The sequence below is a fragment of the Physella acuta genome, unplaced genomic scaffold, assembly GCF_028476545.2.
Source record: "Physella acuta isolate Inbredline_101_S28 unplaced genomic scaffold, ASM2847654v3 ptg000148l, whole genome shotgun sequence".
Classification (NCBI taxonomy): Eukaryota; Metazoa; Mollusca; class Gastropoda; family Physidae; genus Physella; species Physella acuta.
Genome location: NW_026731667.1, coordinates 1133928 through 1149966, shown reverse-complemented (window position 1 = coordinate 1149966; position 16039 = coordinate 1133928). Strand labels below are relative to the sequence as shown.

Here is a 16039-nt window from a genome sequence, read left to right as displayed (position 1 = left end):
TACAAGGAAATCTTTCACCATTCAGTTCCCCTCACACTCACTCACATCCCCACACACCCACATTCAACCCAACACAACCCCACACAACCCCACATGTAACCCAACACAACCCCACACACCCACATTCAACCAAACACAACCCCACACACCCACATTCAACCCAACACAACCCCACATGTAACCACAACCCCACACAACAACATGTAACCCAACACAACCCCACACACCCACACTTTTCTGTAAAAACAATTTTTTAAAAGCCTTACTTTTCAGCACTGACCGAGCCGGCCTTACAATGAAACCTTTCTGGCAAGCCACGCCATTGACTGGCCAGGTCTACCATGCTGGCAGCGTCCAAAACACCATAGCCAAACAGGTGGTTGAAGAGCAGGTGGGCGCCGTTCAGCTTCCAGTGGTGGATGCCGTTAGAGTCGTAGAGGCTGTTGCGTTTGGAGGTGAGTACTGTCAGGTGTTGCATGTCGCGCCAGGTCAGGTTACGGCTGGGAGAGAGAGAGAGAGAGGTGTACATGGCTTGGGAATGTGGATGTCAATGTGTACATGGCTAGGGAATGTGGATGTTAATGTGTACATGGCTAGGGAAGTGTGGATGTCAATGTGTGCATGACTAGGGAATGTGGATGTTAATGTGTACATGGCTAGGGAATGTGGATGTCAATGTGTACATGTATAAGAATGTGGATGACAATTAAAATGTGAATGTAAACATCAACTAAATAAAACGGCAATAAACGCACGTAAGCTTTCTCGAATATTCTTATATAGCAATACAGAATGGAGTGAATGAATAAATTAACGACTAAATAAAGAAATGAATGAATAGATAAATGGATGAATGGATGAGTTTAACATTTTGCACATCGCTATTTAGTGGATTACATTCACAAAAGTCAGCAAATGACCTATGACCTACACCAGCAACAAATGACCTATGACCTACACCAACAGCAAATGACCTATGACCTACACCAGCAACAAATGACCTATGACCTACACCAGCAACAAATGACCTATGACCTACACCAGCAACACATGACCTATGACCTACTTACTTTGCCTCCAGAGCAAGAGCGAACACCCCTGCGGCCTCGGGTGCTGCCGCTGATGTACCGGAATGGCTGGCTGTACAGTTGTTGTAGAGGTCCGTGGTGGCCTGGGGGGGGGGGGGGGGGAGGAGGATAAGGTGCGGGTCAATTAGAGAAACTTAAGGAAAACACCAGTAATAGAAATAGATTTTAATAGGCAAGACTTAAGTGAGAATGTTAGGTGGGATAATTAAGTAAGTGAGAATGTTAGGTAGGATAATTAAGTGAGAATGTGGGATAATTAAGTGAGAATGTTATGTGGAATAATTAATTAAGTGAGAATGTTAGGTAGGATAATTAAGTGTAAATGTGGGATAATTAAGTGTAAATGTGAGATAATTAATTGAGAATGTTATGTGGACTGACAGCAAAAACAGATGACACAGGAATCAAAAACAGAAAAAGATGAGAGCTTCTTCCTCCCGAGGGAGGAGACAGCAGTGAGGGGAGGGGAGGGGAGGGAGGAAAAGTGCCCCGACAAGTAATTACTTTGACGGATGTTTCTGATTAAAGGTGAGTAAGATTTAAGGCGTGAACTCATCAAATAGGTCAGGAAAAACGTCATGGCCGCGCCACTTAGTTTCTGATACCAGGAGTTGACTGGCCGTCTAGTAAACTGGCCGTCTAGTGGACTGGCCGTCTAGTGGACTGGCCGTCTAGTGGACTGGCCGTCTAGTGGACTGGCCGTCCAGTGGACTGGCCGTCCAGTGGACTGGCCGTCGAGTGGACTGGCCGTCTAGTGGACTGGCCGTCTAGTGGGCTGGCCGTCTGGCCGTCTAGTGGAGTGGCCGTCTAGTGGAGTGGCCGTCTAGTGGAGTGGCCGTCTAGTAAAGTGGCCTCCTAGTGGACTGGTCGTCTAGTGGACTGGCTGTCTAGTGGACTGGCCGTCCAGTTGGCTGGCCGTCCAGTGGACTGGCCGTCTAGTGGACTGGCCGTCTAGTGGACTGGCCGTCTAGTGGACTGGCCGTCCAGTGGACTGGCCGTCCAGTGGACTGGCCGTCCAGTGGACTGGCCGTCGAGTGGACTGGCCGTCTAGTGGGCTGGCCGTCTGGCCGTCTAGTGGAGTGGCCGTCTAGTGGAGTGGCCGTCTAGTAAAGTGGCCTCCTAGTGGACTGGTCGTCTAGTGGACTGGCTGTCTAGTGGACTGGCCGTCCAGTTGGCTGGCCGTCCAGTGGACTGGCCGTCTAGTGGACTGGCCGTCTAGTGGACTGGCCGTGTAGTGGACTGGCCGTGTAGTGGACTGGCCGCCCAGTGGACTGGCCGTCCAGTGGACGGGCCGTCCAGTGGACTGGCCGTCGAGTGGACTGGCCGTCTAGTGGACTGGCCGTCTAGTGGACTGGCCGTCCAGTGGACTGGCCGTCTAGTGGGCTGGCCGTCTAGTGGGCTGGCCGTCTGGCCGTCTAGTGGAGTGGCCGTCTAGTGGACTGGCCGTCTAGTAAAGTGGCCTCCTAGTGGACTGGTCGTCTAGTGGACTGGCTGTCCAGTGGACTGGCCGTCTAGTGGACTGGCCGTCTAGTGGACTGGCCGTCTAGTGGGCTGGCCGTCTAGTGGACTGGCTGTCTAATGGACTGGCCGTCTAGTGGATTGGCCGTCTAGTGGACTGGCAGTCTAGTGGACTGGCCGTCTAGTGGACTTGTCGTCTAGTGGGCTGGCCGTCCAGTGGACTGGCCGTCTAGTGGACTGGCCGTATAATGGACTCTTTTGGACTGGCCGTCTTTTTGACTCCCCAATCAAAGTGGTCAGTTTGTAAGGATGATATAGGCCCGAGGTAGGATAAAATGAGAGAAAGAATAAATTATGTTATACGCTGAGAGGCGCGTCTTTTCCCCATCAGACATTCTATCTGTACTCACGCTGGTAGCAACACATAATAAGACTGTACTCACCACTCCTGCGTCACGAGCGTTGCTCTTGCCGTTGCTGAAGGTCGAGGCCAAGGTCGAAGAGCATGACTCGTCATATCCGGCCGTCTGACCGTCGTTGGTGGCCGAGTTGATGCTGATGGTCCACATGCTGGCAGCGTAGCCGTCACAGTTGCAGTCGTCGTTTGGCCCGCCGTCACCAGACGCCCACACGTACACGTTGCCCAGTCCATTGCGGCCCTGGGGGAGGGGAAGACACACCAAGGTCATATGGTGGGGCTAGGGGACAGGGGGGGGGGAGACACACCAAGGTCATATGGTGGGGCTAGGGGACAGGGGGGAGACACACCAAGGTCATATGGTGGGGCTAGGGGACAGGGGGGGGGAGACACACCAAGGTCATATGGTGGGGCTAGGGGACCAGGGGGGGGGGGAACAAATCACCTCAGTGATACAAAAATACTTGTCTAATGGGGGAGACATGGAGCCTTTGGGTGCAATAATTCTTATACTTTGGACCCTGATTTACACACAAGTTAGAAATGTCTGTTTTAAATGTTACACCAGCTAATTGTCTGTATTCACCGACTAAATGTCTGTTTTAAATGTTACACCAGCTAATTGTCTGTATTCACCGACTAAATGTCTGTTTTAAATTTACACTAGCTAATTGTCTGTATTCACCGACTAAATGTCTGTCTAAATGACAGATGAAATCTTCTAACATAAATCTAAATGACAGATGAAATCTTCTAACATAAATCAACTTTGTAAATCAAGTTTACAGTTCACAATAAATTGTCCTCGCCCCGTCAAACTGGTTTTAAATTTGACAGACTCGATTCAAATCTCTGCTCAACGCAATGCTTCCAGTCTTCGTGACTGGCGTTTGTTGTGGGACCTGCTTGACCCCATGACTGGCGTTTGTTGCTCTTATGTACCAAGGGTTACATTTATAGAACACCCAACTAGCCCCCAACCATCACACGTGATAGACAAACCACCCCCACAACCTTTAATCTTGAGAGACCCACACAACAACTTTCATCTCCCAGCTTTAACATAATGCCATCATCTACTTTGTATATCTTCCTTACAACGGACGCCCTGTTATAATCGGAGAAAATGATTCTGGATAAAAACACGCACACTAAACAATGGATTAAACAAAGGAATCGTCCAGCCACCCCCCCCCCATAATGGGTTAGTCCAACACCCCACGCTACGGGTCAGTCAGTCCCCCCCCCCCCCCAACACCCGCTTGGGTGGATAATTTATTCAGTTGATGGCGTCTTCCTGTCCTTTTTCTCTCGAGCAGCCAGCAGAAGTAATGGAATCATCTGGTTATAATTAGGCCAGGAGATGAAGTGGAAGATGGCCATAAAAGATGTAGATTTGCTCCATGGGTGGCCAGAATTGGCCAAGTTGGAGCTAGGAAAAATTACAATTGTTTTTTTTATAGTTGGTGAAATGGATAGAAATTATCAGTGGTGTATAATGTTTGGCAAACTACGCGTAGACACCCTAGTCCCCACGATTCAATGACACCCCACTACACAGTGACACCCCACTACTCAATGACACCACCCCCTCCCCATCAACCTTGACCTTCATTAACGGTGTCCCTAATTAACATTGACCCCCATCAGCTGGTAAGAACAGAGGTCAACTATGGGTTGGTTGACAAATGTGCACTATACTGATTCATGAGTTGACCCATAAGATGACCCATGATCTTAGCCATGAGCTGACCCATGAGCTGACCCAATAGTTGAAACATAAGATGACCCATGAGCTGACCCATAATCTGACCCATGAACTGACCCATAAGCTAGTAAGTCATTTAAGAGGATGAATCAATATCTTCAGTATAATTTCTCATTAGAATTTCAGGGCAAACTTGGTTCTATCTTGGCATATAAATCTTGTGTGTTGTTTTATGAGAGTGAAATCAAATTAAGTTCACTCATCGATTTTAGCAGCCTCAGCCTTAAGTGTTTTCTGGGTTAGGCATGCGTTAGTTTAAGGTGTGTTCATGTGTTGTGTTCATGTGATGTGTTCATGTGGTGTGTTTATGTCGTGTGTTCATGTGATGTGCTCATGTAATGTGTTCATGTGATGTGTTCATGTGATGTGTTCATTTGATAAGTTTATGTCAAGTGTTCATGTGATGTGTTCATGTGAATTATTCATGTGATGTGTTCATGTGATGTGTTCATGTGATGTGTTTATGTCAAGTGTTTATGTGATGTGTTCATGTGATGTGTTCATGTGATGTGTTCATGTGATGTGTTCATGTGATGTGTTTATGTGATGTGTTCATGTGAAGTGTTCATGTGAAGTGTTTATGTGATGTGTTTATGTTATGTGTTCATGTGATGTGTTCATGTGATAAGTTTATGTCAAGTGTTCATGTGATGTATTCATGTGAAGTGTTCATGTGATGTGTTCGTGTGATGTGTTTATATCAAGTGTTCAAGTGTTCATGTGATGTGTTATGTGAAGTGTTCATGTGATGTGTTCATGTGAAATGTTCATATGGTGTGTTCATGTGATGTTTTCATGTGATATGTTTATGTGATGTGTTTATTTGATTAGATCTTTAATTGCTAAGGGACGTAAAAGTCGATCAAAATTCTCTGGCAAAAAAAAATTCCTTTTCAAAATGAAATCAAATGATTATCTTCTGTGCGCGGCTTGTTAAAAAATGGAAAGCCTCGATAAAAATAAAACTTTAGAGAAACCGATGAATTAAACAAATTAAACAAATGAAATTAGAGATACACGGGGGTGGGGGAGTTAGGGAGAGAAAGGGGGGTGGGGGAGTTAGAGAGAGACATGGGGGTGGGGGAGTTAGAGACATGGGGGTGGGGGGGTTAGAGAGAGACATGGGAGTGGGGGAGTTGGGTCCCACAACATAACGACGTCATCAACACATAAATGGCCTTGACCTTTACAGTCAAGATATTGTCTGAAACTTTCTGTCTCAGCATTCTGTGAAGTCACATAATTTTTATACAAAATATTTCAACCAGCCCCCACCCCCAGTAAGTTTAAATCCGCACCCAAACCCCGAAAACTTCAAATGCCCTCCCTTCACCCCCCACCCCCCTTGCTTTGGGAGAAATTGTCTAAAAGAAACACTAACGGGACGTTGGCCATTAGACAAGATGGCGTCCAGAATGACATGAGTCTAGCAAGTGAAATCTGTTACTTTAGGTCAAGTGGGGGCCTTTCATACAGCTGTGACGTCATAGATTAGGGCTACACACCACACATAGTGTGTTGCCATGGTGATCTGAGACCGGATGTGAGGGCCGATAAAGCGAAGACTAAAAGCCAATCAAATGTCGCGACCAGTCGGTTTCAGGAGAACATAGGGAAGACATGACTGCGGGGGTCAGTCGATAGCTGCCTTCAGGGGTCAGTCGATAGCTGCCTGCAGGGGTCAGTCGCTAGCTGCCTGCAGGGGTCAGTCGATAGCTACCATTGCCGTCTGTCGACCATTGCCGTCTGTCGACCATTTCCTTTGGTCGACCATTGCCTTTTTTAGATTATTGCCGTCTGTCAACCATTGCCGTCTGTCGACCATTTCCGTCTGACGACCATTGCCTTTTTTAGATTATTGCCGTCTGTCGGCCATTGCCTTTTTTAGATTATTGCCGTCTGTCGACCATTGCCTTTTTTAGATTATTGCCGTCTGTCGGCCATTGCCTTTTTTAGATTATTGCCGTCTGTCGGCCATTGCCTTGTTTAGATTATTGCCGTCTGTCGACCATTGCCTTTTTTAGATTATTGCCGTCTGTCGACATTTGCCTTTTTTAGATTATTGCCGTCTGTCGGCCATTGCCTTGTTTAGATTATTGCCGTCTGTCGACCATTGCCTTTTTTAGATTATTGCCGTCTGTCGGCCATTTCCGTCTGACGACCCTTATGTTCCCCGGCGTGATCGCTTACTCAGGTGTTTGAAACAGATACATTTTTTTTCAACCAAATCCCTCTCCATCCGGCATGAGCAAAGCAGCGCATCAGTTGATCTCTCCCCAGCACATTTTTGAGAGATAATGTCAGCTCGACCTACTGGGCTGGGAATTTATTTTTGTTGTCCCGGAAGTGGCATTTTTAGACTGGGAGGTAGATGGGAGTAACACGAACCTATTGTTGTGGTCATGTTGTGGTTATGTTGTGGTGATGTTGTGGTGATGCTGTGGTCATGTTGTGGTCATGTTGTGCTCATGTTGTGTTCATGTTGTGCTCAAGTTGCGGTGATGTTGTGGTGATGTTGTGGTGATGTTGTGTTGATATTGTGGTGATGTTGTGCTCATGTTGTGGTGATGTTGTGTTGATATTGTGGTGATGTTGTGCTCATGTTGTGGTGATGTTGTGTTGATATTGTGGTGATGTTGTGCTCATGTTGTGGTGATGTTGTGGTGATGTGGGGTCATGTTGTGGGGATGTTGTGCTAATGCTGTGCTCATGTGCTCAAGTTGCGGTGATGTTGTGGTGATGTTGTGGTGATGTTGTGGTGATGTTGCGGTGATGTTGTGGTGATGTTGTGGTGATGTTGTGGTGATGTTGTGGTGATGTTGTGGTGATGTTGTGGTGATTTTGTGCTCATGTTGTGCTCATGTTGTGCTCATGCTGTGCTGGGTAGGAGGGCACAGGTGTTGTCACGTGAGAGGGGGTGGTGAGGGCCGTAGATTTGGCTAAGTAGGAACATAGGGATCGATACATTGTTTTTGTGAGGACTCTTTAATATTAGAGTTAAATAGAATCATGAAGGAGTCACCACTTGCCCCACGAAGGAGTCACCACTTTCCCCACGAAGGAGTCACCACTTGCCCCATTAAGGTGTCACCACTTGCCCCACGAAGGAGTCAGCACTTGCCCCACGAAGGAGTCACGACTTGCCCAGCGAAGGAGTCACCACTTTCCCCACGAAGGAGTCACCACTTGCCCCACGAAGGAGTCACCACTTTCCCCACGAAGGAGTCAGCACTTGCCCCACGAAGGAGTCAGCACTTGCTCCACGAAGGAGTCACCACTTGCCTAATGTGGAACATTACTTACGTTATTGACGCCGTTAACGATGGCTCTCATGGTCAGGTTTCTCGGACCGTCCACAGTTTTCCCATCGTCCGTGGGTCCCCAGGAGGCGCTGTAGATGTCGATGACGTTGGGCATGTGGCCCATAGCGTTGGCCTCGATCAGGTCTGTCATGAATGGCTGGTCCAACATGCGTAGCCCTGTGGGAGATAGGTGGGACAGCTACATCATACAACAGACCTACAACAGACCTACAACAGACCTACAACAGACCTACAACAGACCTACAACAGACCTACAACAGACCTACAACTGACCTACAACAGACCTACAACAGACCTACAACAGATCCCAGACCTACAACAGACCTACAACTGACCTACAACAGACCTACAACAGACCTACAACAGATCCCAGACCTACAACAGACCTACAACTGACCTACAACAGACCTACAACAGACCTACAACAGACCTACAACAGATCCCAGACCTACAACAGACCTACAACTGACCTACAACAGACCTACAACAGACCTACAACAGACCTACAACAGACCTACAACAGACCTACAACAGACCTACAACAGACCTACAACAGATCCCAGACCTACAACAGACCTACAACAGACCTACAACAGATCCCAGACCTACAACAGACCTACAACAGATCCCAGACCTACAACAGACCTACAACAGACCTACAACAGACCTACAACAGACCTACAACAGACCTACAACAGACCTACAACAGACCTACAACTGACCTACAACAGACCTACAACAGACCTACAACAGATCCCAGACCTACAACAGACCTACAACAGACCTACAACAGACCTACAACAGACCTACAACAGACCTACAACAGACCTACAACAGACCTACAACAGACCTACAACAGATCCCAGACCTACAACAGACCTACAACAGATCCCAGACCTACAACAGACCTACAACTGACCTACAACTGACCTACAACAGACCTACAACAGACCTACAACAGACCTACAACAGATCCCAGACCTACAACAGACCTACAACTGACCTACAACAGACCTACAACAGACCTACAACAGACCTACAAAAGACCTACAACAGACCTACAACAGACCTACAACAGACCTACAACAGATCCCAGACCTACAACAGACCTACAACAGACCTACAACAGATCCCAGACCTACAACAGATCCCAGACCTACAACAGACCTACAACAGATCCCAGACCTACAACAGACCTACAACAGATCCCAGACCTACAACAGACCTACAACAGACCTACAACAGACCTACAACAGACCTACAACAGACCTACAACAGACCTACAACAGATCCCAGACCTACAACAGACCTACAACTGACCTACAACAGACCTACAACAGACCTACAACAGACCTACAACAGACCTACAACAGACCTACAACAGACCTACAACAGACCTACAACAGACCTACAACAGACCTACAAAAGACCTACAACAGACCTACAACAGATCCCAGACCTACAACAGACCTACAACAGACCTACAACAGACCTACAACAGACCTACAACAGACCTACAACAGACCTACAACAGACCTACAACAGACCTACAACAGACCTACAACAGACCTACAACAGACCTACAACAGACCTACAACAGATCCCAGACCTACAACAGACCTACAACAGACCTACAACAGATCCCAGACCTACAACAGACCTACAACTGACCTACAACAGACCTACAACAGACCTACAACAGACCTACAACAGACCTACAACAGACCTACAACAGACCTACAACAGACCTACAACAGACCTACAACAGACCTACAAAAGACCTACAACAGACCTACAACAGATCCCAGACCTACAACAGACCTACAACAGACCTACAACAGATCCCAGACCTACAACAGACCTACAACAGACCTACAACAGATCCCAGACCTACAACAGACCTACAACAGACCTACAACAGACCTACAACAGACCTACAACAGACCTACAACAGACCTACAACAGACCTACAACAGACCTACAACAGACCTACAACAGACCTACAACAGACCTACAACAGACCTACAAAAGACCTACAACAGACCTACAACAGATCCCAGACCTACAACTGACCTACAACAGACCTACAAAAGACCTACAACAGACCTACAAAAGACCTACAACAGACCTACAACAGACCTACAATAGACCTACACCAGATCCCATACCTGACCACTTAGTTGTACACTGACAAAAAAACTGACCTGCTACTTTGGAGCCATATGCCACGCCCACTCCACACACCCCGTTGTCTTTAGCTGCCGACACCTCACCTGCACATCTGGTACCGTGGCTGCAACAAACATGTGGTCAAACGTGTGGTCAAACGTGTGGTCAAACGTGTGGTCAAACGTGTGGTCAAACGTGTGGTCAAACGTGTGGTCAAACGTGTGGTCAAACATGTGGTCAAACATGTGGTCAAACGTGTGGTCAAACGTGTGTTCAAACATGTTATCAAACATGTGGTCAAACGTGTGGTCAAACATGTGGTCAAACGTGTGGTCAAACAGGTGGTCAAACATGTGGTCAAAAGTGTGGTCAAACAAACATGTGGTCAAACGTGTGGTCAAACATGTGGTCAAACGTGTGGTCAAACGTGTGGTCAAACGTGTGGTCAAACGTGTGGTTAAACGTGTGGTCAAACGTGTGGTCAAACGTGTGGTTAAACAGGTGGTCAAACGTGTGGTCAAACGTGTGGTCAAACATGTGGTCAAACATATGGTCAAACGTGTGGTCAAACGTGTGGTCAAACATGTGGTCAAACATGTGGTCAAACAGGTGGTCAAACGTTGTGGTCAAACGTGTGGTCAAACATGTGGTCAAACATATGGTCAAACGTGTGGTCAAACGTGTGGTCAAACATGTGGTCAAACATGTGGTCAAACATGTGGTCAAACGTGTGGTCAAACGTGTGGTCAAACATGTGGTCAAACATAACATATGAACAAACGTGTGGTCAAACATGTGGTCAAACATGTGGTCAAACATGTGGTCAAACATAACATATGGTCAAACGTGTGGTCAAACATGTGGTCAAACATGTGGTCAAACATAACATATGAACAAACGTGTGGTCAAACATGTGGTCAAACATAACATATGGTCAAACGTGTGGTCAAACATGTGGTCAAACGTGTGGTCAAACAGGTGGTCAAACAGGTAGACAAACAAGTGGTCAAACGTGTGGTCAAACATGTGGTCAAACAGGTGGTCAAACATGTGGTCAAACATGTGGTCAAACATATGGTCAAACGTGTGGTCAAACGTGTGGTCAAACGTGTGGTCAAACGTGTGGTCAAACATGTGGTCAAACATGTGGTCAAACGTGTGGTCAAACAGGTGGTCATACGTGTGGTCAAACATGTGGACAAACTAAAACATGTGTTGTTGGTCGATTGTTCTCGTGATACATATCAAATATTTGACGTGGAAAATACATATCTAGTGAGGATGTGTCTACGTTGACGTGGATTTAATGAGCAGCAATCAACCAGCACTAATGAGTGACTCACCTATTGAACCACGTGTCTGTGTAACGAGGGTACGGGTAGGGATCGTTGCTGCTGAAGTCATAGCTGGCATCAGCGTCCTGGGGCAGAGAACAGACGTAACAATCAAGGGCAGAGAACAGACGTAACAATCAAGGGCAGAGAACAGACGTAACAATCAAGGGCAGAGAACAGACGTGACAATACAGGGCAGAGAACAGACTTGACAATCAAGGGCAGAGAACAGGCGTGACAATCAAGGGCAGAGAACAGACGTGACAATCAAGGGACAATCAAGGGCAGAGAACAGACGTGACAATCAAGGGCAGAGACAGACATGACAATCAAGGGCAGAGAACAGACGTGACAATCAAGGGCAGAGAACAGACGTGACAATCAAGGGCAGAGAACAGACGTGACAATCAAGGGCAGAGAACAGACGTGACAATCAAGGGCAGAGAACAGACGTGACAATCATAAAATTATATTTGTAAGCTAAGATAATTTTCTACATGAGGAATTAAGGTAGAAGTTCCTCCACCCCCCCCCACCCCACCTTCCCCCCTGGGAACCAGAAATTGAAGATTTTTGATTAAAATTAATTATAAACACAGAGATGGATTCAAGAGAGTTGATAATTAGTATCCATTATGAAATTAAAAAAAAATGCTTATTCGGTCACCAAGATGGCCGCCATTTTTAAGAAAAATAGTATATTTTTTCAAACACTTTTACTTAAAAAAAACCTGAACTACAGTCATTGCATATAATGCAGTAGTTTGTAATGAATTCAAAATTCTAAAGCCTCATCAAATTGCAATTTTTTTGTAGATAATTATGAAAAAAAAAACGTGTCTTCAAGCCTCTCCATTCACTGTATTCCATATTCTCTAGAATCGTGTAATGTATATCCATTGCAAATTTCTTCTTTCCGTTTAGAGTATTTTGTTAAAAAGAAAGTTTTCGGTGAATTGAAATAAAAAAACCGCTTTATTTTGTTAATTTTCAGGGGGCTCTGATTCTCAGATCATATGATGTCATAGTGACCTTTATTGATGGTTGTATGTGTCTTTCATCCTATGATGTCATAGAGACCTTTATTAATGGTTCTATGTGTCTTTCATCCTATGATGTCATAGAGACCTTTATTGATGGTTGTATGTGTCTTTCATCCTATGATGTTCTAGAGACCTTTATTGATGGTTGTATGTGTCTTTCATCCTATGATGTTCTAGAGACCTTTATTGATGTTTTTATGTGTCTTTCATCCTATGATGTCATAGAGACCTTTATTGATGGTTGTATGTGTCTTTCATCCTATGATGTCATAGAGACCTTTATTGATGGTTCTATGTGTCTTTCATCCTATGATGTCATAGAGACCTTTATTGATGGTTGTATGTGTCTTTCATCCTATGATGTTCTAGAGACCTTTATTGATGGTTGTATGTGTCTTTCATCCTATGATGTTCTAGAGACCTTTATTGATGGTTGTATGTGTCTTTCATCCTATGATGTCATAGAGACCTTTATTGAAGGTTGTATGTGTCTTTCATCCTATGATGTTCTAGAGACCTTTATTGATGGTTGTATGTGTCTTTCATCCTATGATGTCATAGAGACCTTTATTGATGTTTTTATGTGTCTTTCATCCTCTGATGTTCTAGAGACCTTTATTGATGGTTATATGTGTCGTTCATCCTATGATGTTCTAGAGACCTTTATTGATGGTTGTGTGTCTTTCATCCTATGATGTCATTGAGACCTTTATTGATGGTTGTATGTGTCTTTCATCCTATGATGTCATAGAGACCTTTATTGATGGTTCTATGTGTCTTTCATCCTATGATGTCATAGAGACCTTTATTGATGATTCTATGTGTCTTTCATCCTATGATGTCATAGAGACCTTTATTGATGGTTGTATGTGTCTTTCATCCTATGATGTTCTAGAGACCTTTATTGATGGTTGTATGTGTCTTTCATCATATGATGTCATAGAGACCTTTATTGAAGATTCTAAGTGTCTTTCTTCTTTTCTAGATTATTTTGAAGTCTTAAAACAGCAGACCATTAAAAGACAGCGTATCTCTGTACAAAAAAACAACTTTTTGACCAGTTTTTTCTTATGGTTTAAAAATAGACAACTCTATACTATCAGATGAGTATACAACACTACAGCCTTCTAAAATAGACAACGCTATACTATCAGATGAGTATACAACACTACAACCTTCTAAAATAGACAACACTATACTATCAGATGAGTATACAACACTACAGCCTTCTATCCCGTTTTAAACTTTTGACATTGGTGACGTCATACTCAGACGTCTTAAAAAAGTTTCGCAAATTTTCTTTGAGCTCCCAGTAGACACGGAACTGACAAGAATTAGCCAATGATCACATCTCAGTGCCTTTTAATTGTTCACATCTTAATGCCTTTTAATTGTTTACATCTTAATGCCTTTTAATTGTTCACATCTTAATGCCTTTTAATTACGTCCTAATTGAGTTGAGACACCTATATGTTGCAAATCATTTGAATGTTACTCTTACTATCATGGTAACTAAGTGTAAACAATAGTTGCTAAGCATAAAATGAGCACGGTGGGGTACATACGTAGGTATAAAATTTTAAAAATATTTTTTACTTTTTTCTAAATATAAAATAATACAAAAAGTTATTTTATATGTTCTAAGTTATTCTGGGGATCTTCTACCTTAATTGAGCTAATACATCATTATAACATTGGCTAATACATCATAAAAACATTTGATAATACATCATTATAACATTGGCTAATACATCATTAAAACATTTGATAATACATCATTATAACACTGGCTAATACATCATGATAACATTTGCTAACACAACATGACTGCAGATGAACATCGTTAATGTTGTAAAGTTGAACTGTGATTACAATATCAACAAAAGGTTTTTAAAGCGATTCAGTACAACAACAGGGTAGATTGTCCATGGCAGTGTTACAATCAGGGAGAAGGTTGGGGGTGTCTAGGCGAAGGGTCAGGGGGAAGGTTGGGGGTGTCTGGGCTAAGGGTCAAGTGGAAGGTTGGGGGTGTCTAGGCAAAGGTCAGGGGGAAGGTTGGGGGTGTTTAGGCGAAGGTCAAGGTCACTTACATAATTATACTTTAAATCCTCGTGCAAGTAGTCGATTCCTGTGGATGATAAAAACAACGTCAGTCCACCATGATTAGCTAAGTATAATTAGAACGTTTTTAACCATGATTAGCTAAGTATAATTAGAACGTTTTTAATCATGATTAGCTAAATATAATTAGAACGTTTTTAATGTACACATTCTGCTTGTCTTTCAACATCTGAATTCACCACCTACCATCACCACCTACCATCACCATCACCACCTACCATCACCACGTACCATAACAATCTACCATCCCACCTACAACCTACCCTCACCGCCTACCACCACCACCTACCACCTACCATCACCAACTACCTTCACTTACCATCGTCCATGATAGCTGTGGTCACCCCGGCACCCGAGTACCCCATCGCCCAAGCGGCCATGACATTGAGGTCAAGTCCCTTTACTCCCCCAGACTGTCCTGTGTTTCTCTGGAAGAAAAAAAATTCGTTCATGCAAAAGCTGATTAGTTTTTTTTTTTTACTTAACTAGTTGATGATGTAATTCACTCATTAGGAAGCTGCGAACTACTTAATTAGTTGATGATGTAATTCACTCATTAGGGAGCTGCGAACTACTTAACTAGTTGATGATGTAATTCACTCATTAGGAAGCTGTGAAGTAGAGTCAGTGCGTACCATGTGGGTTAGATGGTGCTACAAGAAATCCTCATGTGACGCGACTGGCCGTGGGGTCACACAAGGGGTCATCGGGTCACACAAGGGGTCATAGGGTCTCACAAGGGGTCATAGGGTCACACGAGGGGTCATGGGGTCTCACAAGGGGTCATAGGGTCACACGAGGGGTCGTGGGGTCACACAAGGGGTCGTGGGGTCACACAAGGGGTCATCGGGTCACACAAGGGGTCATAGGGTCACACGAGGGGTCGTGGGGTGACACAAGGGGTCATGGGGTCACACAAGGGGTCATGGGGTGCCACAGGGGACCGTGGGGTCACACAAGGGATCATGGGGTTATATCAAGAGACACGAAGGGTCACGAGTGTACCACAAAGGATCACTTTACACCAAAAGGTATTTTACTAAACAATCCAAACATATTTCTACTCAATAAATCAATTCAATAACAGGCCAATCAATTGCAAAAAAAAAAAAAAAAAAAAAAAAAAAAAAAAGAAGCAGTTTAATCCAGCTATTTGTGGAGATGATTAAAATATGAAAAACATGATTAAAACTAGAACAGATATCGGCCTTGACAAACTAATCCCAAGGTTAGCACCAGGTGTATCGCCAGATTCTCCCAAGCAATTAATTTGATGTTGTCGTGTGGTGCCAGACGGGATGTTGTCGTGTGGTGCCA

At 44.6% G+C, this 16039-nt stretch overlaps 1 protein-coding gene across 2 annotated transcripts in view; it reads right to left on the bottom strand.

The window, feature by feature from the left end:
• LOC131935536 (neuroendocrine convertase 2) overlaps positions 1-16039 on the bottom strand; it is a 71679-nt gene that overhangs the window by 3173 nt on the left and 52467 nt on the right. The window contains exons 4-12 of one of the 2 annotated variants that reach the window (XM_059291965.1): positions 15042-15150; positions 14692-14729; positions 11568-11644; positions 10260-10348; positions 8036-8211; positions 3002-3205; positions 2910-2924; positions 1071-1171; positions 267-500 (exon numbers count right to left, since the gene is read on the bottom strand). In XM_059291965.1, coding sequence (XP_059147948.1) covers positions 267-500; positions 1071-1171; positions 2910-2924; positions 3002-3205; positions 8036-8211; positions 10260-10348; positions 11568-11644; positions 14692-14729; positions 15042-15150 — 1043 coding nt within the window. Of the gene's footprint in view, positions 1-266; positions 501-1070; positions 1172-2909; positions 2925-2989; positions 3206-8035; positions 8212-10259; positions 10349-11567; positions 11645-14691; positions 14730-15041; positions 15151-16039 lie in introns of both variants that reach the window. The other variant, XM_059291966.1, reaches the window with a different exon arrangement.